The sequence below is a fragment of the Thermobia domestica genome, chromosome 17, assembly GCF_964235325.1.
Source record: "Thermobia domestica chromosome 17, izTheDome1.hap1.1, whole genome shotgun sequence".
NCBI classification, from domain to species: Eukaryota; Metazoa; Arthropoda; class Insecta; order Zygentoma; family Lepismatidae; genus Thermobia; species Thermobia domestica.
In genome coordinates this window covers 161,594,591-161,616,856 of record NC_137470.1, presented here as the reverse complement: position 1 = coordinate 161,616,856, position 22,266 = coordinate 161,594,591, and the positions used below count along the sequence as shown (strand labels likewise).

The window sequence follows — 22,266 nt, the reverse complement described above, 5'->3', positions numbered from 1 at the left end:
CCAAGCTACCTGTGACCAAAATTTGGTAACTCTCCGTCCACTCGTCAGGTTCCCAGGCCGCACACAGACAGACAGACAAATTCTCTATTTTATTAATATTACATTATGCAATACCAATTAAAGCACAGTGGAAATACTTGTTTCTGCTCCCAGTTTGCCTCTCCCACAGTCAATATTCAAGGTTTACATAACCAATTATTTAAACACTTTCAAACATCGGCAGAGAGACATAGTTTGGCATGCTCTGTGATATTACAAGGTTAACAATACTAAAGTTGCGTTTTTTTCAAATGGCACTACGTCACGTTATAATGCATTTCAAATCTACATGTTAAATGAAATCTTAAAATGTTCTATTTATTATTCAGTATTGCAAACTCATAACGCTACAGTATCATAATAATTTTGGTGAATTCCACAGCAGTAAAAACGCAAATGACACAGGTGGGGCAATGTACATGGATTTCAAATGAATACAATCAAAGTTGCGAGACTGAAAATTTCACTTTTTTTTCTTTCTTTTTAAATTTTGTGTTTCGGAAAACTGCTTAGATAAGAACCTCATCCAATTGCACAGACAGGTTTCAATAGATGTGAAGATAATACAGTTTACATAATTTGATATCTCAAACCGTTCTAGAGATATGGTACAAAAATATTGAAAGTCTGCAAAACTACTTAAATTATATAATTACGAGAACTTATTGTAACTACACCTACTAAAAAGTATTGTCGTAATAGAAACAAAGTAAATCGAAAACGGTTTTAAAAAGTTTCCACAAATACGCCATTTTAAACAATTGGCGCGAACTGGGATCGATCCAGGGACCCTATGCACCTTTTACTATGCACTAGTAGAAAAGTTACAGCTCAGTTTATACTTGGTATTCACACACACACAGATTCAAAATGGATATTAAGAACTGACAGAAATTACACTGCACCCACTAGAAATTAGTCTGTCGTCTGTCGAAACTTACAACGAAAGAGACTATATATATATATATATATAAACAAACTGAAAGTAAAGACAGTTTCCTTCTCAAATTTCTCTCTGTCCATATATTTTCAATTGCTTTTCTTACCGGAAAAAGCTTGAACTATTTCCAGGACACGATTACAGAGAGAGGAAAAGAAACACATTGTTCATGTTCTTCCAAACATTCTACAGCTGTTTTTTTTTGAAAAATGAAATGAAATCTTTAGTTTTACGTCCGACGATTATGCCAGTAAGGCTAAAGGAGACGGTGATGATGAGAGATGAGTGAAATGGTGGAATGAAGAAAGTGGGAAAAAACGGGAAAACCCCGAGAAAACCCACGAGCACGGTGTTTGTCCACCATAAAGTCCACACGGCGCGAGGTGGGATCGAACCAGGGACCCCAAGCACCGGAGGTGAACGCTCTACCACTGAGCTACCGCGTCCCCAGCTGCTTTTTGAGTGACAATTTTAGAATTATTCTTTTTAATTACTTCGTTCTGAGAGGAATATTCATTTTCGATCTTGACACCAACGTTAATGAATTTTTTCTTGCATTCGTACATGTCTCTGGAGGAATTACGATTCTTTGCATCTTTAAAAAATAAATAAATAAATTTAAAAAAGGCATTTATTCCGGAGTAGGGCGTCCGATAATTTTCGAGCAAAATTTTCATAAAAGCTATTAAAATTCATAATTTTTCAATTCCTACGTTCTTAACTGATTTTAGGGTTCCTTTTCTTTAAATTGTGAGGTAGGGAAGAGGGTAGGTAAGGTTTGGTTTGGTTTGCATATACAACAGAGGTGAACAGAGGTGCCCTTGGACGTCCGAACAAAGTTTACTATTTAAATCACACAGTATTGCCGAGCGACCGTTAGCGAGTGAAGGCGGGTTAGAGCCCCACAGGGCAAGTTGTTTTCAGTCTTCATTAAATTCTAATTAATATAGGTTTTTTTAAACACTTACCTTAGTACTTTGGTTCGTACTGAAAACAATAACTTTCTCCACGTTCCTTCGGTGTCACCCCCTTTGCACACTTCCCACAATTTGTTCTTACGTTCATTAATTCATGCTCTTCACAGCTTTAGAAGAATTTTCTACTTATGAACGTATTGCTTCACGAAATTTAACACAGTCAGTTCACATCCTGTGCATCGTTTCGGTATATTTGCCGCCATGTTGATAATATATATATATGCTCGTTAGTTTCCCCACAATGCAACTATTCTGTTACCTTGCGCCAAGTAGTTCCCTCCGCTCGCCGAACAGTCCCATGTTTGTAACCGTTTATATATAACAAATAAAGATATTTTTCGAGATCCTTATATAATTATCAAGCACACAAACGATCAAATTATCCATATCTTCCCTGTAAATTTTAAAAATTTTGCTGGAAACGGACGCCCAACTTTGAAACTTAACCCCCCCGCAAAAAAAAAAAAAAAAAAAAAAAAAAAAAAATCTCAGAATGTTTTAATGTCTAAGACAACGACTTGTTAAGGTTATAGGGGCTTAAAGAGGAGTTACTCCGCTTCCGAAAAAAAGATGTCCTAATTAGAGAGGTGTCCCAAATTTAAAGATTATACTGTATACAGAAATATATATATATATATATATATAAAACAATACTAACCTTGAGAATTTCTACTTCATGCTGGTACACGTATGGAATCTGACCTTCTCCCACACCATCACGGTAAATGATGATCCTCTGAGGCAATGCATCGTTTACCTCCTTGTATTTATGTAAGGCTTCTAAAAAGGAAAGGAAAGAAAAATACAATTTAACATCCTACTTCCGACTGAGATCAGTTATTTCATCTTTTTATATATATTATTTTTATTTTACTCTTTAAACAATGAACTTCTTTCCCTTTTTGAGACCTAGCTTGCTTTTGTGTTTAGTCCAGGCATTTAAGCATTGATAAGTTTTTAAGATAAAAAATAAAAATGATGAACTTTAAGATAAGTAAACAATGAAACACGACTACGCTCTTAATACCCGATAATAAGGCGTATACACTCATTCTTAAGTTGCTATTTACTCATTTAGATTTTCTTATATTTAATGTCTTTACTTTGTGTTAACTATTAGTTTCGCACATTGGGGTATTTACAAAATTCTGTTTTTCAGCAACGAAGACTATCGCGTAAGTGAACTAAATTTCCACGCCAGAAAGAGGTCAAAGAACAGCTTATTCCTGAGAAAAATAAAATCTTTTCCCAAAACATTATTTACACGACTGAAAGAAGATAATCATTGCAAATTCGTAGCCTAACAATTTCAAAGGCGCCTTACGGCTATTGACAGACGTAATTTCGTTGCTTAACATTTATACCACACATCAAATCATTAGTTTAATCATTAATGGTGTGAGAACGGGAGACATGCGAATAGGGGGAGGAAACGGGAGAACCCCTTTCGCACTCAGTGTTTATTTACCACAAAACCCATATAAGCACCCATGGTTTGAACGCACGAAGTTTGACCCCAGAAGTGAAAGCTTTACCGACTACGCCACCGAATTTGTGTTTTAATATCAGCATGCAAAACAGTGTTCGAAGTGGAATAAAAATCAGAGGCGGTATGCTTTATTACGATTTTGACTTGACATATTGGCTGCCTAAATGTTGAAATGCAGTGAGGGTATGTTGCCTAAAAGATTGCATTTCTATTTACATAATGACCAAAAACCATTGTAGAGCTTCTCTGTAGTAACGCGCGGGGAAGAGGGGGCATTGAGAGACTTTGATCTTCTTCAACTTTCTGAAAAAAATATCCCCTTATGTTGTATTATAGAGAATTATACACGAAAATGCTCAAAAACCGATTGAAGATATTAATAATTTCCTGCGGGAAAACTCCCGGTCCCCCACTCGACTCTGGGGTATTCTAAACACCCCAAGGTCCGCTCCCACAGCAGATAACTCCTAAATCCGCTCATGCTCACAACATGGGATTTATATGCATTAATGCAAGATGATACACACATACAAACATACATAACAAAGAAACAATTCAATATGACACATCAAAATATAAACTAAGAGGACATCTTTGCAGACATCTCATTTTAAAAACAAAAGGTAAGAAAAAGGAAAGGAATTTTGAGTCGAGTTGATTTTACGTTTAACGCCCCATTCACCAACGAGGCTATATGAGACGTGGTCCTACTGATTAACGTGGAATCCGAACCACATGAGCTCCCGCCGGGAATAAAGGTAAGAAAAATGTTGATGTTGTCAACTTACAAATTACTTCTACATAAGAAGAAAACCTTTTACGTGCAAAGCTGTTCCTCAATTACTGTATATAAAAACGGATTTATTAAAGGTGCTTAGCATCTACTTTCCAGTGACGGTATGTTTTAATCATTGCAAAACCAGAGACTGTATGCCTTCATCACTCAAAAATTGATAAATAAAAAATCTAGTTTCTTTTTACGTATTTTTGGAGAAATTGCTAGCTGGAGTATCCCCATAGCACACCCTCCAATCCCTAGAACAGTTTTTGTGTCCACTCTCAAAAACTGCATTCTTGTTACAAAATATTTTTATATATTTTGTATGAATCTTATTTTATAATACTTTGAACATTTCGTATTGACATTGAAAAGGCATACAAAAATTTGGTTCAAAGAATGATTAAAAAGATACAAAATTAAAATTTATTTGAACTCATGTACCGTAAAGAATGTTCGCAGACTGTTGCATCATTTTTAAGGTATGAATAATTTTAAAAAGAGAATAAACAATATTTTTATTAAAACTTAAGAGACGCATCGTCATTAATATATTGTAATTCTGTGTACAATGTCATATGCTCCTGTTTGTAATCATTATCACATGTATTTACGTCGGAATACAACACACAACGTGGGATTACTAGAGAAGCAGACGACGGACCACCACAAGTCACATGAAGACATGGCAGCAGCAGCGCAATCGCCGCCAGAACGCCTTTATATTGGACAGAATCCAGCTGACAGTCACCAGTCTTCGATTGGCCTCCCTTCTCTTGCTTGCCTGGAGCACTAGAAGAAACCAACCTCAAAGCTTCTAGTCTGCGTAGGGACTATTGGTTATTCCTTTTCTTCTGGTTTAGCCTGCTTCGGGGCTCTGTCGGGATCCCTCTCTCAGTTGTTTAGCCTGCTTCGGGGCTGTGTGACTTCTTACCCCTCACTGCTTGCTTCGGAGCTTTGGGGTTTCCTACGCCACTCTGCTTAGCCTGCTTCAGGGCTTTTATCCCCCTCATTGTTTGCTTCGGAGCTTTGGGGTTTCCTACGCCAATCTGCTTAGCCTGCTTCAGGGCTTTTATCCCCCTCATTGCTTGCTTCGGAGCTTTGGGGTTTCCTACGCCACTCTGCTTAGCCTGCTTCAGGGCTTTTATCCCCCTCATTGCTTGCTTCGGAGCTTTGGGGTTTCCTACGCCACTCTGCTTAGCCTGCTTCGGGGCTCTGTAGAGATACTGTCGTTGACTGCACGGCCTTGGGCTACCGATTTCTACCTGACAACAGAAAAAATTGTACTAAAGTATTTTCAGTAAATACTATTGTTATTAGAGGATTTTTATAAATAAGCCGATAGTGTGAGTCAATTCCGGACTATGATGTCATCTACCTACTTCCGCGCTAACGGAACTTTTACAACATCATTGAAAATCTGTAACTACTGGTGGAAAATGACTAAGTATGTACCTATAAATCTATATCAATTAATAAATATTGCGTAAATATCCCATATTTAAAGATCAAGAGTGCGATTAAATTAGTCCGGCTATTCACTGAGTACTGAAACAATGCATACGCTGATGTGCAACTTTACCAATAGTTTTCATAAACTCATACGCACTTCCAAAATAAACTTCTTTGCGAATTAAAATACAGAACAATGAAAACATAAAACTAAAGTATGAGTAACTGTACTTTAAAATCCATTCATCTGCGTGATTAGCTGTCTTCACTTAATGCAAGGCGGAAAACTCCGATAAAATCGAAACTAGTGGAAACGAAAATGCTTTAGGATTTAGATTTCTGGGCTTTCAGCATCTAAAGCCATTTAGCCTGTCACGTTTGAGGGATGACGTCCCTCGGCGAGCACACGATCCGGGAAAAGGGAAGGAAGAAAGCGGCATGGGATCTATAAGTTAGGTACCACCCCGGCATTTGCCTAGTGTGAATAATGAAAACCCAGGAAAACCTCATTCATGGTGACTGGCCTGAAAAAGCGTTTTACACTTTTTTGACCGAGTGCTTCCACCGGGACTCAAACCCGAGACCGGAAAACGAAAATGGAAAGAGGATGGAATTATGTGTGCATCGAAAACGAATTTACTATTGGATCATTGACCCAACGGAATTTTGTGGATGATTCACTAATATAATATTCCAGTACACAAGCGAGAGTAAGATAATGCGCACAACCACAGAATGTACTTTGTAATACATTATTAGTGGAAAGGAGAGAGAAGTTACTTAAGTTTGAAGTTAGAACTATACATATATTAAAAAAAAAAGAAAAAGAGTACTTAACCACACCCGAAATCATCTTACAATTTTCATTTTAAATGCTTATAAAATCTTGTAACTGTCTGCGAGGGATGTGGCCAGGTTCCTACCCGTGGCAGAAATTGTTCTGTATCCATCTGTTGCTGTGGAAGATCAAGTATATTGTACTATTCTGCATGGTTGTGTTTACAAACACTCAAGATGTGCTTCTATTTACAAATATCAACCATTTATGTCTTACTGTGGATTGCTATGGCTGCAGACGACTGAGACAACAGCGATACCACTGGTCACATGATGACGAGGGAACAGCAGTGGCATCACCTATATAACCGAGAAGACTCTATGTGACTGGTCATCCTTCCTCTAGCTAGCTCTGGAGCTCTAGGAGATACCTATCCCAAAACCTCTAGTTTGTTTCGAAACTCTAGGCTTCCCATCTGCCCTCTTAGCTTATTCGGTGCTCTGTTTGCCATCCTAACCTCAGTCACTTTGCTTGCTTCGGAGCTTCGTGACTTTTAACCCCCTCACTGCTTGCATGAAGCATTAGGGATCCTAAAATCCACTCCATCTAGCTTGCTTCGGAGCTCTGTGGAGTTCCTGCTCTGGGTTATTTCTCGTAGCTCAGTATAGTAATATTTTTGTAATACACAGTTTATAGTGTGTTTTGTAATGAAAACCGGTAGCAGGAGAAACGATTCCGGACTGTGATTTGCTATTCTTATGCAAATTACCTGCACCTGCACAAGCAGAACTTTACAATATTGTCTACACGCAACACGTATAATGTGATCGCAAAACACAGCGGATGTAAATACAAGTAGCCTGCAAGCAACAGAGACAATTATAGACCTGGTTCAAGGTACTGTCTGTTTAGAGACCGGTATTATAGAGCAAACAATTAAAACGTACGCTGAGTGGTACAGAAACAGAATATTTTACATTCCATGATACATGCAAAAAATTATATACGCAATATCGAAGAGTAGAGAGGATAAAACTCACTTTCTCTTCACAGAATAACTCATATAAGTGTTGTGCATCAACAATTGTATTGTTCACGTAATTTCCGAACACTGATGGTTCGTTTGGCTGTCACGAGCTCTTTGACGCTACGCTCATCCCACGTTTTTGAACTTCCGTATGCCACTGCAGCTTCGTCTCTTGGAGACCATTACCCCATTTTCCTCCTACATCTCCTACACCTTCACTACACAGGAAGGGCAACATCCGATAAATATCGCTGTCTGGGTTACTGACGCACCTGTTGCTCGGGTACCCACAATCATGCCCTGTTGGAATGGGGATAAATCCTGCCCACCTCCGATTATAACAGTGTGCTGTCTGCCAACATGTAGCCTCGAGTGCGTTCTTTCTCTGCAATACTAACAGTCAGGGTGATCATGTAATCAGCTCGGCTGCTGGCCACACTTTCTTGTGTGGAGGGGTGGTCAAAATTCAGTGAGCATTCAGTGTATTAACGAATGAAGAAACAACCGATTTTTTAACACGAAATTCCTTATAGGTGCGAATTTACTCTGTGTAACATTTTAAACTAGTCAATGAATTTATGCAAAATTACTTTCCTTAAAAGCTAACTGTTATACGTATAAATAATGACATTCATCTCTCTGTTTCTTACTTGTTATGTTGACAGAAAGTTCATTGGCAAGTTCTTCTCCATTTCTGTGTGGGGACACAACAGAAAAGTATCTGGTGCAGGACCTATCCAACGACGCAACCAACGCACCAAATGATCTTCCCTTCTGGTTGGTATCATGACACACATCAAATCCAACAACCATTAAGCCCTGGAAAATGATAAATACTGTTTGGTATCACCTGGAAACTGCAACGTACAGTTACAAAAAAGAAATATATAAAATTAAAGTAAATTAATGATACTGTGTCCTTCTCATGTTAAAAATTTTCCATGATATATTTCCATAGATGAGTTACCAACCCTGTTCTGTACCTAGTTGAAGAAAAGGAGGAGAGCTTCCACCATTCTGGTTTTTTGGTTGGTGTGGTGAACGTCGGTAAATGGCAAAGAAGAATGAAAAGAGCAGCGTTTTATTTCTAAAAATAAAGGTGCCTGTACGCTGGACTTCAGATTTATAATGATTAAAATGTTACATACCTTTCAGGGTATTATTATTGTTATTATTATGAATGCAGTTACAAGATTTCGGTTACTGCAGTCTTGAACTAAAAACTCTTACGCACATAATATGCTTTAAAAATTTCTGATTCTTACATCTTAATTTCATAATAAACCAGTTGAGAATGCTCCAAGAGCATTGCCAGAACGAAGTTAAAAAGAATGGAGAGATGGAGCGGGAAGGATAACTGTGATTGTTCTTAGATGTAAATCTTTTTTATCTATATCTTCTTCTCCTTCTCGCAAAAATTAGCAAAGTATCATCACTCTATGACTTACAGTTCTCGAGATATGGTTGCTTAAATATCTAGAAATTCGAACTTTTTGGCCAATATCTGGGGAACGGTCAGCAGACAACTAGTCAGTGGCCAGTGGCCACCGGTTACTATTTGGTACCAAAATGTATTAATCTCTGATAGTTTTTGATGCTCTATCGAATGCACGGTTCAAAATTGAAAAATGCCAATCGAAGGTATTAATCAACACTAACATGATCTTTGTGTGACCTACGGTTCCCGAGATTTGGCTTCTTAAATCTTCCAAAATCGGACTATGTTTTGGCCAATATCACGGAAATCGTACGTCATAGAGAGATGATATTGGTGTTAATCAATCCCTAATAGAATGTTAAACATTTTCGTACCGATATTAATTGGTGGCCACTATACAACTGGCCATTGGCCAAACCAGCCGTCAGTTGGCCAGTGGCCATCGGTTACTATTTGGTACCAAAATGTTCACCATCCTCTTACGTAATGAACAACACCAATACGATCTCTCTATGACTTACGGTTCCCGAGCTATGGCTTGTTAAATCTCTGGAAGTCGCCCATTTTTTTGGCCAATATCTCAGGAACGGTAAGAGTGACGCGGAAAATTTAAACATTTTCTCTGAGAGTTTTCGATGCTCTATCGAATGCAGGGTTCAAAGATGAAAAAATCGCAGAGACAGACAGACACAAACACACAGGGAGGCAGGATGACATGCCAGCGAATGAAAGACCGAAGGCACAATTTTTTTTAGTTTCTCAATAGAATAAAGTGGCTTCAAGAGGAACAAAAATTCGCAACTCTTTCTCTAGAAAGAAGAAAAAAGGAAAAGAAAAACAATAAAAACTCTAATTTTCAATAAAAAGTGCAGATTTACTATTTGGTATTTTCCAAGTTTCTTGTCAGCCCGTTTTAAAAACAGAAGAGGAAATATTCCGTTCTCATTAAAAAGGTGCTTGTACGTCGTGCCATTGCGTACCACCAAAAATAAAATACTGGGATAGAGAGTACGGAATTTCTAAGTCTAGCAATTTCAGATAATGCGAAAACATGTGTTTTGTATCACGATTTCATTTGCCTGAATATTTTGTATGAAAGATAGTAAGTTACTTTCGCGATTCCAAAACTAACTTTCTTTCCGAGTTGTACCGTTAGTATTCGAAACCAAAAGAAAATCAGCCGAGCAGAATGAATAATTCCTGAATGTGTTATCCTTCCTAAGTGTTCCTTTTTTCATTTATTCATTTCAATTTTGGTTTAGTTTATTTATTTAGGGTTTTGTCTTGGTGACTTGTCTGTAGACCTGTTTGAATGGATGAGTATTTGTGTGTGTGTATGTGTTATTCGCGATAAGATCTTTCTATTATTATTTATTTATTTTTCTCCTTAAGAGCTAGGAAGGCTGTATAAAGGTAGTCAAATTGCGTGTTTAAACTTGCTTCCTACTTTCATTTCGTTAGGTTCGGCTCTTTCTTTTTCCTGGCTCATTCATTCTCTTCCATCATTCATTCCTTTAAAGTATCACCACCTGAACAAGGAAGAATTAAATATTCATTTGAAAAAAATACGAGTATAAAGCTTAAGCTGCCATATGCAAGAATCTTGTAGGTGTCATTAAAAAAAAATCTTGTAACCACATCTTTCTATTTACACAGTTACAACGTCCTGAAAGCAAGATAGATAGATATTTCCACCCATGCAGCACTGCACTCTAGTTAACCTCCTCATTAAAAACGTGTATTGTGGCGCGCTTCCTCTTCCGGTCCAAAAGAATCCATCGTTTCGGAAGCGGCGAAACTGTTCTTGTTTCTCTTTATGTCAGTGGGAGAGCGATAGCAGGTAGCAAGCAAGACGACCGAGAAAGTTGCACATGCTTTGACTCCTTGCAAGATGAAAAAATTATTGCATGTCCCTTTCAAGACTATCTTCACATTGAGAAATAGTGTAGGGTTGCAAGAATTTTTTAATGGCAGCTACAAGATTCTTGCAGCATAGCTAGCTTAAAAAATAAAAATAAAAATAAATGTGTTGTTACGTTTCAGTTAATGAGAATTTTATTGTTTCATTTGTTATTAAAATTTCAATACTCTAATGTCAAAAAAATGATCTTCACCAACAACACGCCTGTATCCTCTATTTTATTCCTTTTTGATTCGTTGTTGCATTTGTGTTTCTGAGGTGCGGGTTTAGATCAGTCTTATACAGAAACGGAAGTGCCACTTGGAAATGAAATTAAATGAAATTAAGTTTTACGTCCCATGGCTATGCCGGCTAGGCTAAACGAAACGGCGATGATGAGAAATGAATGAAATACTGGAATGAACAAAGTAGCAGGAAACGGGAGAACCCCAAGAAAACCCACGCACACAGTTTTTGTCCACCAGAGGTGAATGCTCTACTACTGAGCCACTGCGGCCCCTATTGCGACATATTGAATTTCCCCTACTTCGTCCGCCTCTTTTGTGTGAAATTTACAAAATCTAAACAGATCAATGCAATGTCCGTACACTTGATGAGAAAGCCCGAATGTACCAGGTTTCGTTATTGTATCCAACGACTGAAATCAACCTTAATATAACCGGATAATAATTCATACCTTCACCACGTCTTTCCGAAAGAATTTCAAGATTCGAGGAAAAGAGAGACATAAAGACCTCATTTATGTATTAAAACTACCAGTACAAGAAAACTCATCTGCTTATGTCCTACGGATTACAAGAAACGTGTAATAATAGTTCGATCCTTCAAAATTCGTGTAAGTGAACGATGTTGGTCAATTGTGCATCGTGTAAGGCCGTGAAGCTTCGTGGTCTTATATGCAGTGGTTGAAAAACTTTCTTTTCTAGATTCGATTTCTGGTAAGAGCACATTCTTAGGGTTACTATACAGGGTGTTTCAAAACAACACTGACAACGTTTGGAAGACAATTCCTAACAATAAGGTAAGGCAAAAAGTACAGACCAACCTGGATGCAGAAATCGGTCATCTCCGAGTTATAGGCTGCCGAAAACATGAAAAAATAAACTTTAAAGATCCATAGCTCCAAAACTATGGGACCTACCATACTCGGGTCAAGAGTTTACTTAGGAACTAATATGCGCGCTATCCAAAAATACATGTTTCAGAATCCTAAGGTGCTTACACAACAATTTTTATAGAAGTAGTTGCTGAGTACTTCAAATATATGCCCGTAGCCAAACTCCCTCTATAAAAATTGTTGCGTGAGTATTGCAGGATTCTGAAACATGTATTTTTGGGTAGCACACATATTAGTTCCTAAGTGAAGTCTTGACCCGACTACGGTAGCTCCAATAGTATTGGAGCTACTGACCTTTTAAGTTCTTTTTTTTTTTTCCATGTTTTCGGCAGCCTATAACTCTGGAATAATGGATTTTTGCATCCAGATTAGTCTATACTTTTAGTCTAACCTTGGTGTCAGGAATCACCTCCCAAACGTTGGTGTTGTTCTGAAACATCCTGTATAACTCGAAGCAACAGTGAAGTTACTGACTTCGGGACTACAGACCCAATAGAAATAAAGATGGGGCTCATGGCTCATGTTCTAACCATAAATGACAAGCTAAAACCAGCCAGGTATGTCAAGGTGTACTATTTTCCTACTGTCTGCTTATTCATGTAGTCCTATTCTCCGGATTAATTCTTCAACAGCTTATGTTTTACAGGGTTCCCACCCAAACTAAATAATCGAATTCACGGCTTTTTCAAGGTTTTCATGGTCCCAATAAGTTTTCAATTTCACGGTCGGAAAGTTTATAAAAACAAACTTTACTGACCACACAACAACAATAAAAATCGCCCGGTTCGGGATCAATGTGTAGGCGGCGGTCGGTAAGTTGCAATGGAATAATTAAACTTACTCTCCTTCAACATTACGAGGTCAACTGTACACACAAGAAACGGAAGAACGCTCAAAAATTAGAATTTTCTTCATTTTTATTTTCGTGTGATAAGGGTTTTTCCTTAATCTGAAAATTTTCTAGGTTTCCCAGGTCTGATAACAAAATCCATGGCTTATTCACAATTCCATGGTTGGAAATTTTTATAAGTTTTACGTCCCACGATTATGCCGGCTAGGCTAAAGGATGATGAGAAATGAATGAAATGGTGGAATGAAGAAAGTGGGAGGAAACGGGAGAACCCCGAGAAAATCCACGAGCACGGTGTTTGTCTACCACAAAGTCCACACGGCGCGAGCTGGGATTGAACCAAGGACCGCAAGCACTAGAGGTGAACGCTTTACCATTGAGCCGCCGCGCCCCCAATTCCATGGTTGGGATGGACACTTGTTTAATATCACCAATTAAGAAGGGGTAGAAGTAATTCGGAGAATATGACTCATGAATACGCAGACAGCACGGTTTGCAAAATACAAGAGAAATATAATGTCTCTTGACGCAGCACACAGGTAACAATATTTGCTGTTTTATATAAATTATTACGAGGCGTGTGCGGAAGGAATACTGAAACAGATTTCTTTAAGCCAAATTTATTTTTACGTGAAAGAGCAATCATAAACTATTTTTCGACAGTTTCCACCAATATTTAAACAATTTTCATAGCAGGTGAAAATCTTGTGCAAACCTTCCTCAAAGAAACGTTTCAGCAGTGAAGACAACCATAACTCCGCAGCGTCTTTTTGCGTCGTTGTTACTTTCAAAGTGCTTACCGCCGAGCTCAAGCTTCAGGTAAGCTCAAGCTCAAGCTACTGGTAGTTAGACGGCGCCAGCCAATTTTCACCGTAGCTCTCTACAATTTGACGACGAATTACGGTCGGCTTAACGTTCGTTGCATTTGAAAACCGGATAACAGAACGCATCTCACAGTCGGCAGGTTCAGCAATTGTTTTAAACAATGTAAACGATCACAGGCGCGACAACTCAACCGTACTGGCATCAGTGGAGAGGTAATGATCCAGTGAAACTAGCGTGCATGCGCGGAGCGCTGACAGTAGCACTGCGGTTGCGTTCAAACGTAACGGTGCGCACTTGCTGGACACTGACGAGATGTTTCGTTGAGAAAGGTTTGGACAAGTTGCTCATTCGCTCTGACAAATGTTTGAGCATTGGTGGAAATTATGTCAAAAAAAAAAAAAAAAAGTTTAAGATGTGCTTTTTTATGTAAAAATAAATTTGTCTTGAACAAACCTGTTTTAGTATTTTTTTTTTAACGCTACTTATTATCCGGATACGCCTCGTATGTTAATAGACATACATTCAGTGGTGCTATTCAGCCGGTTCGCTAGAACCGGTTGTTAAAATATTTCGACTTCGCAGAACCATTTGTTATACTGAGTCAAACTCTCTCTCTCTCACACACACACACAATCAGCTTGAAGGAAGAGTTTGTTGAATACAAATTTTTCAGTCAAAGAAAAAAAAAAAGACTTATTTAATGAACCTTGCTTTGCTGTGTACTATCAGATTACTTGCGGGATGGGGGAACGTTAAATTTGATCTTTGCTTTTAGAAATTCTTATAGCTATAGGGTTAAACATATGATCTCTCAGAACAAGGTATAAGCGTTTATTCCTAATATATCAAGACTGAGAACTGAAGTTATATGAGTGATGTGGTGAGGGTTATTTATATTTGAAACACATACCTACCATTATTGTCAATTACCGATCCATTGCTGGATGAAGGCCTTTCCAATACTTTTTGACAACCATCTTTCTTCGACAATTCGTTTTCAACATATTCGCAGTCCTACATAATTTCGTCATCCTTGTATTACGATGTTGTATATGTCGCTATCTGGCACTTGTGGTATCCAGTAAAATAATTGGTTTTGTATACATCGTATGATTTGTTTTCTAAGAGAATCATATCTACCTACCTATTCATCTATTACCTCTCATATATATATATATATATACAGACTGTTCCATAATTCGTGTAATTTTCTACAGCACTGGGAGAAGATGAAGTTTTCACACTATTAATATAAAATTTGGCACTCTTATTGAGAAATATCTGAATTTTTCGAATTTCTAAACTAAATAGGAGAAAATTGCTGTTTAGCCCCCCTTTTAGGGGTGTAAACACAAAAGTTAATTTTCCTTATGGGAGATTCAATGTTAAATTTTGGAAGCAGTTTTCTCAAATACTTATTCGTAAAGCTTTTGGGGCAAATGAGTTGTATTTGTTACGAAATGCAAAAATACTCATTCACAAAGCTAGTAAAGCCGTCTCAAACATTATTTTGGGAAGGCCCCCCTTTTGGGGGGCAAGGGGCGTAAAAAGGTGATGGGTGATGTGTTACCAAAATCCCAAAATTTATTTTCGGAGTGCCAGTAAACGTCAGATTAATCACGAATGTCACAGAATTAATGCTCCAATGCACCTTACATGTAAGAGTGACTGATAATGGGGCTACAGCCCCCTTTCAAAAATAAGAAAATCGCCATAAATATCCTTATTAGGGACATACGAGAAGGTATTTTTTATTAATTAATGTGAAATTTGGGTTCATTGTAGCAAAAGAGTATGCGTTTTTGAAATCTGGAATGCTATTTCAGTAACGCATCGCCTTAGGAGGTAACAGGGGTGAAGCATTAGATGATAGATCTTTATAAAAATTCAAAATTTTGTTCCGGAAATGCCAGTGAGCGTCAGATTATCCACACATGTCACAGAATTAATATTCTAATGCTGTTTGCACGTGCCAGTGACTTATGTGGGGCTATAGCCCCCTTTCAAAAATAAAAAATCACCATTAATATCTCTAGTAGGGAGATATGAGAAAAAGGTATTTTTTGTCAATTAATGTGAAATTTGGCGTCGTTGTAGCAAAAAAACTATGAGTTTTTCATATCTGGAATGTAATTTTGGTAACCACCGGCTTAGGGGGGCACAGGGGGCGAAGCATCAAATAGTTGATCTTTATAAAAATTCAAAATTTTGTTCCGGAAATGCCAATGAGCGTCAGATTATTCAAAAATGTCACAGAATTAATATTCAAATTCTCCTTGCATGGTCAGTGACTTATATGGGGCTATAGCCCCCTTTCAAAAATTAAAAAAAATAATCATAAATATCCTTAGTATTGACATACGGGAAGAATGATTTTTTCTCAATTAATGTGAAAATCGGCGTCGGGTTAGCAAAAGTTACGCGTTTACCAAATCTGGAATATTATTTTGGTAATGTACCGTCTTAAGGGGCACAGGGGGTGAAGCACAAGTTATTGGATCTTTTTAAAGTTTCAAATTTTATTTTGGAAAATCCAGTGTGTGCAATATTGATCTCAAATAATGCAAAATTGATATTCCGATGCTCTTTGCATGCGCCAGTGACTGATATTGAGCTACAGCCCCCCTTTCATCAATTACATTAAAAATATATAATAAATATCCTTAGCAGGAACATACGGAAGAAGCTATATTTTGTCAATTAATCTGAAATTAGGCGTTGTGATAGTAAAAATCTGGAATATTATTTTGGCAATAGGAGGCACAGGGCACGGATGGTAATTTAGTACCTTTGGGGGTAATAGGGGGAGGACTGATAGAAATTTCAAATTTTATTTTGAGTGCTCATGAGTGTCAAATTAGTTGCAAGATGCACAGAATTAATACTCCATACTGCTTTTATGTACCAGTGACTAACATGTTACTACAGCTATCTTTGAAAAGTATCATAAATTTAATATGATTATTCTTACGCAAAGACCTACTGGCAGAAGCATTCTTTTTACAATGTGAAATTTGGTACTATTTTTAGAAAAACAATGTTTGTGACAATATGATAATACCCATATGTGGATTTCTTTTACGGGCGTGGATTCAGAATTTCCTTTGCCTAATGGGAGTGTCATATAACCGCTACCAGGTTATAGAAGTATTTTTTGTGGACGCCCTGTATATTTCGTGGAGACAGTGATTATTATTTTCGATTTATACTTTATTCTGCAACGCACATAAGTTCTTTCTTTGGTGGGAATTGCTTCTTTCCCACACAGTTGGACAAAGAAGTCTTTCATCGTTTTCTCATATATATATTTAAAACATTGCTTTTGCTGAGAACATTTCAGTTAGTGACTAACCATTTCAGTGTTTCTCCCTGACTCATTATATACACAGTATATATTCTGCAGTTATTGGGAACTGAATTAAGTGCTTTCTTTAATCGCTTATGGAAACATTACAATAGATTAGAGAAATACGGGCTGACCAGATGTCCCAGTAGCCAAAGTGGCACCAGCCTCACAATTTTTGCAGCTCGTTATCTGTATTTTCTCACGCCAGTGTTATCGCCGTGTCTAGTGCATTATAGGCAGTTGACTAAAATTAACATAAATTGTTTTCCATATTCTGTTTGTATGTGCATACAGGTGAGTTAACTGAGCGATTTTTGAAATGAACTGCCAACACTTTTCAGTTGATCATTGCAACCCGTAGCTTGAGCTTGGATGCTCAGAGAGTTCGACTCCGGTGTTGTACGCAGCCACCACGCACCTTGCGTTGGTTAAGTTTTGTGAAGGGGCACAAGCTATTTAGCCGGTGAAGGACGATTTCTTACGGCTAGCCCCAACTAGTGAAATCCCAGGTCCGCAGACCTTGTGCGTTTAAAAAGTTATATACGCGCCCTCCAATATCAGTATTCAACTGTGGAGACCTTCTTTTCGTTTATTTACTGAAGATTTACCTTTACGCTGCAGGACTATTCAGCGTAACAACTGGATTCATCGTGGGACGATCCAGACAACTTTTCCCCAGTGCTAATCCCCCAAGTGTGTCAAAGGTGTGAGAGAAGAATTTGTAGTGATATCTGAATCGTAATCATATATATATAAAGGGCTATATTGCCCGAAAAGGGCAAAGCGTAATTTCAGCGACTAAAATTGTTATACATCCTCAGTGTTCAGTGTTGTGTTCATTTCTCTTCGTTATTTTTTTTATTATTTTTTTTATATATACTAGTGCTCTAATAAATAAGTATAGTGTTATTTAATCCAGTGTGTTTTCGTTGCTTGTATGAGTGATGTTTGTGTGTGTTATGGTCTGGATGACCGTCTGATCGTCCGTGAGGTTTTCGAGACGAGACACCCGAACCTCTCGGCGCCTAATGCTCATCTCATTATTGAGACCGACGAGCTTTTTGGAAACAGTTTGTAACCTTTCTTGGAGAAGTCCTTCATCGTCCTGTCCAGGTAAGTTAAAGTATCAGGAGTATACTTATTGGTAGTACCACGAGCCACGGACAGCGAACAGAATACGGAGTGGTTACAAATAAATGTTCGCTCGAACAGTGACCCGAACTCAGGGCGATTACAAATAAATGTTCGCCCGAACAGCGACCCGAACTCCAGACGGTCACAAATAAATGGAAGCCCGAACAGCGACTTGACACCCAGTTGGTTACAGTCACATGGGTAAATTTGCATTTTTAGTTAGAAAATACAATAACCTTCTTTCGCTTGTACCTATGATGGTACATGCGTCTGGAATTTTATTACGGCCATTCATCCTTATTGGGCAACATAAAATAAAGAACTGTCCAGAGCGTAGTCATCCACACATGTTGGAGAAGATGTTCACAGTAGTTCTAATAAATCGCCTTAATTCATTCATGTCTTGCTCGTTCACGAGAGCATGCTGAATGAAGTAAATTCATTTTATCTGTCTTACACTTAGATTAATGAAATCTTTAAGCAATTTAGTTAGTGACAACTGAGCCAAAAGAAAAGTTGTTTTTTGAAAGGGATAATATGTTTTCTTGGGTTTATGGTATAGCCTGACTCAACCGGATCCTTATTCTTTGCGAGACATTTGTTTTTACTACAACCATGTGTCCATAGTATACGATTTCCTGACGTGCTTACATGTGCAGTATACGAGTAGGCTACTGCGTGGAAAGTGGGATCATAAAGTTCTGTGGAAGAAGTAGGGAAAGATACGCTTTTTCTATGAATAAAGAAAACAATTTTTTAATTTTTAAAATATTACTTCTTATTAAAATCTTTTCGTTCGTGGAACATGCGACATTTTCCATTGTCATTTTGTGTTCTTTTTTGAGCTGGTTTGCTTAAGTGCGCAAAAAAATATGCTGGTGACTTAATGTGTGATTTTATGCTATAAGAAGAGACCAATTTGTTTTTTAAAAATGCAAAATTCTTTGATTATATTCCAGTGATGCCAAAAAAACGAAGCTATATCCTCAATCTGTTACACTGACAGACGATATTCATTTACACTAGATTCGAAATTTTTAAAAAATCAAAACATTCTTCTACAATAATGACAAATTGCACATTAATTGTAAAGCATATTTACCTAATTCCCGTATGTCCCTGTTAAGGATATTTACCGTAAATTATGTGATTTTTGGAAGGGTGGCTGTAGCCCAATATAAGTCACTGGCACATGCAAGGAGCATTAGAATATTAATTCTGTGACTTTTGTGAATAATCTGACGCTTACTGGCATTTCCGGAACAAAATTTTGAATTTTTATAAAGATCAACTATCTGATGCTTCGCCCCCTGTGCCCCCCAAAGGCGATGCGTTACCAAAATAGCATTCCAGATTTCAAAAACGCATACTCTTTTGCTACAATGAACCCAAATTTCACAATAATTAATAAAAAATACCTTCTTCCCGTATGTCCCTAATAAGGATATTTATGATTTTCTTATTTTTGAAAGGGGGCTGTAGCCCCATTATCAGTCACTCTTACATGTAAGGAGCATTGGAGCATTAATTCTGTGACATTCGTGATTAATCTGACGTTTACTGGCACTCCGAAAATAAATTTTGGGATTTTGGTAACACATCACCCATCACCTTTTTACGCCCCTTGCCCCCAAAAGGAGGGCCTTCCCAAAATAATGTTTGAGACGGCTTTACCAGCTTTGTGAATGAGTATTTTTGCATTTTGTAACAAATACAACTCATTTGCCCCAAAAGCTTTACGAATAACTATTTGAGAAAACTGCTCCCAAAATTTAACATTGAATCTCCCATAAGGAAAATTAACTTTTGTGTTTACACCCCTAAAAGGGGGGCCTCAGCAATTTTCTCCTATTTCGTTTAGAAATTCGAAAAATTCAGATATTTCTCAATAAGAGTGCCAAATTTTATATTAATAGTGTGAAAATTTCATTTTCTCCCAGTGCTGTAGAAAATTACACGAATTATGGAACAGTCTGTATATATATATATATATATATATATATATATATATATATGTGTGTGTGTGTGGAGAGAGAGCGAACCGGTTGTTAAAAAATTAGAATAGCACCACTGCATACATTGATGTATTAAAACCAATTTGTCTCGCAATGAATCTTTGTGAAGTAGAAAGCCAGGAAATAATTAGATTCCCTTCAAGACTTCTATTTGGAGAAGGAATATATTGTTATAAACTACAGTATTTGTATAGTCAACCTACACTGAAAAGAAACAAAGAAGTTTCATACAGTAGAAATTTATGACTGTCAACTTATAAAAACGCATAGTGTGAAAGATAGGAAATATTACTTACACTAAGAGGTATTTCTACACTCCATGGTGCACCACCGATCTTGGAATTCATCTGAATGGCAACATTCGTTGCAATCGACATCACTCCCTTAGACGTAAGGTTTCTGGCAGCAATAATTTGCGTTGGAACTATAAAAAGAGAGATTATCAAATTAATTGTATCACATTGCAAGTAGAGAGTACTGCTAGGAATTTCAGACTACAAGAGAATACACACTTAAACGAAAGAATTCTGCAAGAAAGGACATGTTGTATATTAATTAATTTCTGCACATTCAATATTTGGTATACACAGTATGTCGGAAAAGTAACGGAACTGTTTTTCTTTACAGATAACCACTAGTACCATATATGGAAGCAACATATCATTAAAAAGTTGGATATCTGCTCAACAAAACGAGACCAGAATCAAGAGAACTGATTAACAGAGTGTCAAGTTATAGCAAGAAAAGTGAGTGCATCTGGTGTCACCTCGTCCCAAAAGCACGACGGAGCAAAGAGCCAATATTAAATTTTGTTTCAAGCTAAGTAAAATATTTACACAAACATTGGAAATGATGAAACAAGTGTATGATGATGAGTACTTATCACGTACATGTGTGTTCGAATGGTATACACGATTCTAGAACGGCCGGGAGTCATTGAAAGACGACACAAAGCCAAGCAGACCATAAAAACAAAAATCGCAATGAGCTAGTGGAACAAGTGGTCAATGCTTGCCCACGATGCGAATTTGACTGTGAAATGGATGGTGGAGAAATTAAAAATATGACTGAAGACATGATTCACTAAATTTTGACAAAGGATTTAAAGAAACGGAAAATGTGTGTTCGATTTGTTCCGCACATGTTTACTGACGATCAAAGAGTTGCTCGCATTGTAACATTGCAAGAACCTGATTAAAATAGCCACACGGAACAGAACATTCCTGAAATCGATTGTAACTGGTGACGAGACTTAGTGCTTCAAGTACGATTCGCAAACGAAACGCCAAAGTGCTACATGAAAGTCCCCAGGGTGTCGGAAAGCGTAAAAATTGCGTTTTCAAAAGTCAAGTGAGAAGACAATGTTAATTTTTTTTTTAATGGTTTCAAAGGTATTATACTTCGGGAATTCCTTCCACAGGGCCAAATTGCTAATGGTGATTATTGTCTGGGTGTTATGAATCGTTTGTGGAAGCAAATCGTTCGCGTAATGCTCGAATATCGAGCGTCAGGCAGTTGGTCTTTATTGCACGGCAATGCATCACGTCACAGAACCACAGTAGTTAACGACTATTTGAACCTATTCAGATAATTACACAGAGAACTGAACTGACGCATGATTACAAATATTAATTTAAACTCTAGTACACGTTGATGTATCATACAGAGATACCGGAAAAGTAACAGAACTTTTTCTTTACAGATAACCACTAGCTCCATCTATTGAAGGAACATATCATCGGAAAGCTGGATATCTGCTCAACAAAACGGGATCTCAATCATGAGAACCGAATTAACGGAGTGTCAAGTTATAGAAAGAAAAATGAGTGTATCTGGTGTAATATCACAAAAACACGATGGAGCAAAGAGCCAATATTAACTTTTGTTCCAAGCTACGTAAAACATTTACACAAACATTGGAAATGATGAAACAAGTGTATGGTGATGAGTGCTTACCTCGCATATATGTGTCTTCGAGTTGCATATGCGATTCCAGAACGGTCGTGAGTCCTTGGAAGACGACCCAAAACCAGGCAGGCAGAAAAACATGAATCGCGATGAGCTGGTGGAACAAGTGCATGAAATGATCGCTCACGATGCGAATCCGACTGTGAGACGGATGGCGGAATCGTTCGCGTAA

General features: G+C 37.6%; 1 protein-coding gene across 5 annotated transcripts in view; it reads right to left on the bottom strand.

Annotated features, from left to right (window-relative positions):
• Nucleotides 1–22,266, bottom strand: part of LOC145674450 (piwi-like protein Siwi) — a 197,318-nt gene that overhangs the window by 15,242 nt on the left and 159,810 nt on the right. For all 5 annotated transcript variants that reach the window (XM_081744514.1, XM_081744518.1, XM_081744513.1 and 2 more), the window contains exons 13-15: nucleotides 20,423–20,550; nucleotides 8,131–8,299; nucleotides 2,615–2,736 (exon numbers count right to left, since the gene is read on the bottom strand). In XM_081744514.1, coding sequence (XP_081600640.1) covers nucleotides 2,615–2,736; nucleotides 8,131–8,299; nucleotides 20,423–20,550 — 419 coding nt within the window. The remainder of the gene's footprint in view (nucleotides 1–2,614; nucleotides 2,737–8,130; nucleotides 8,300–20,422; nucleotides 20,551–22,266) is intronic.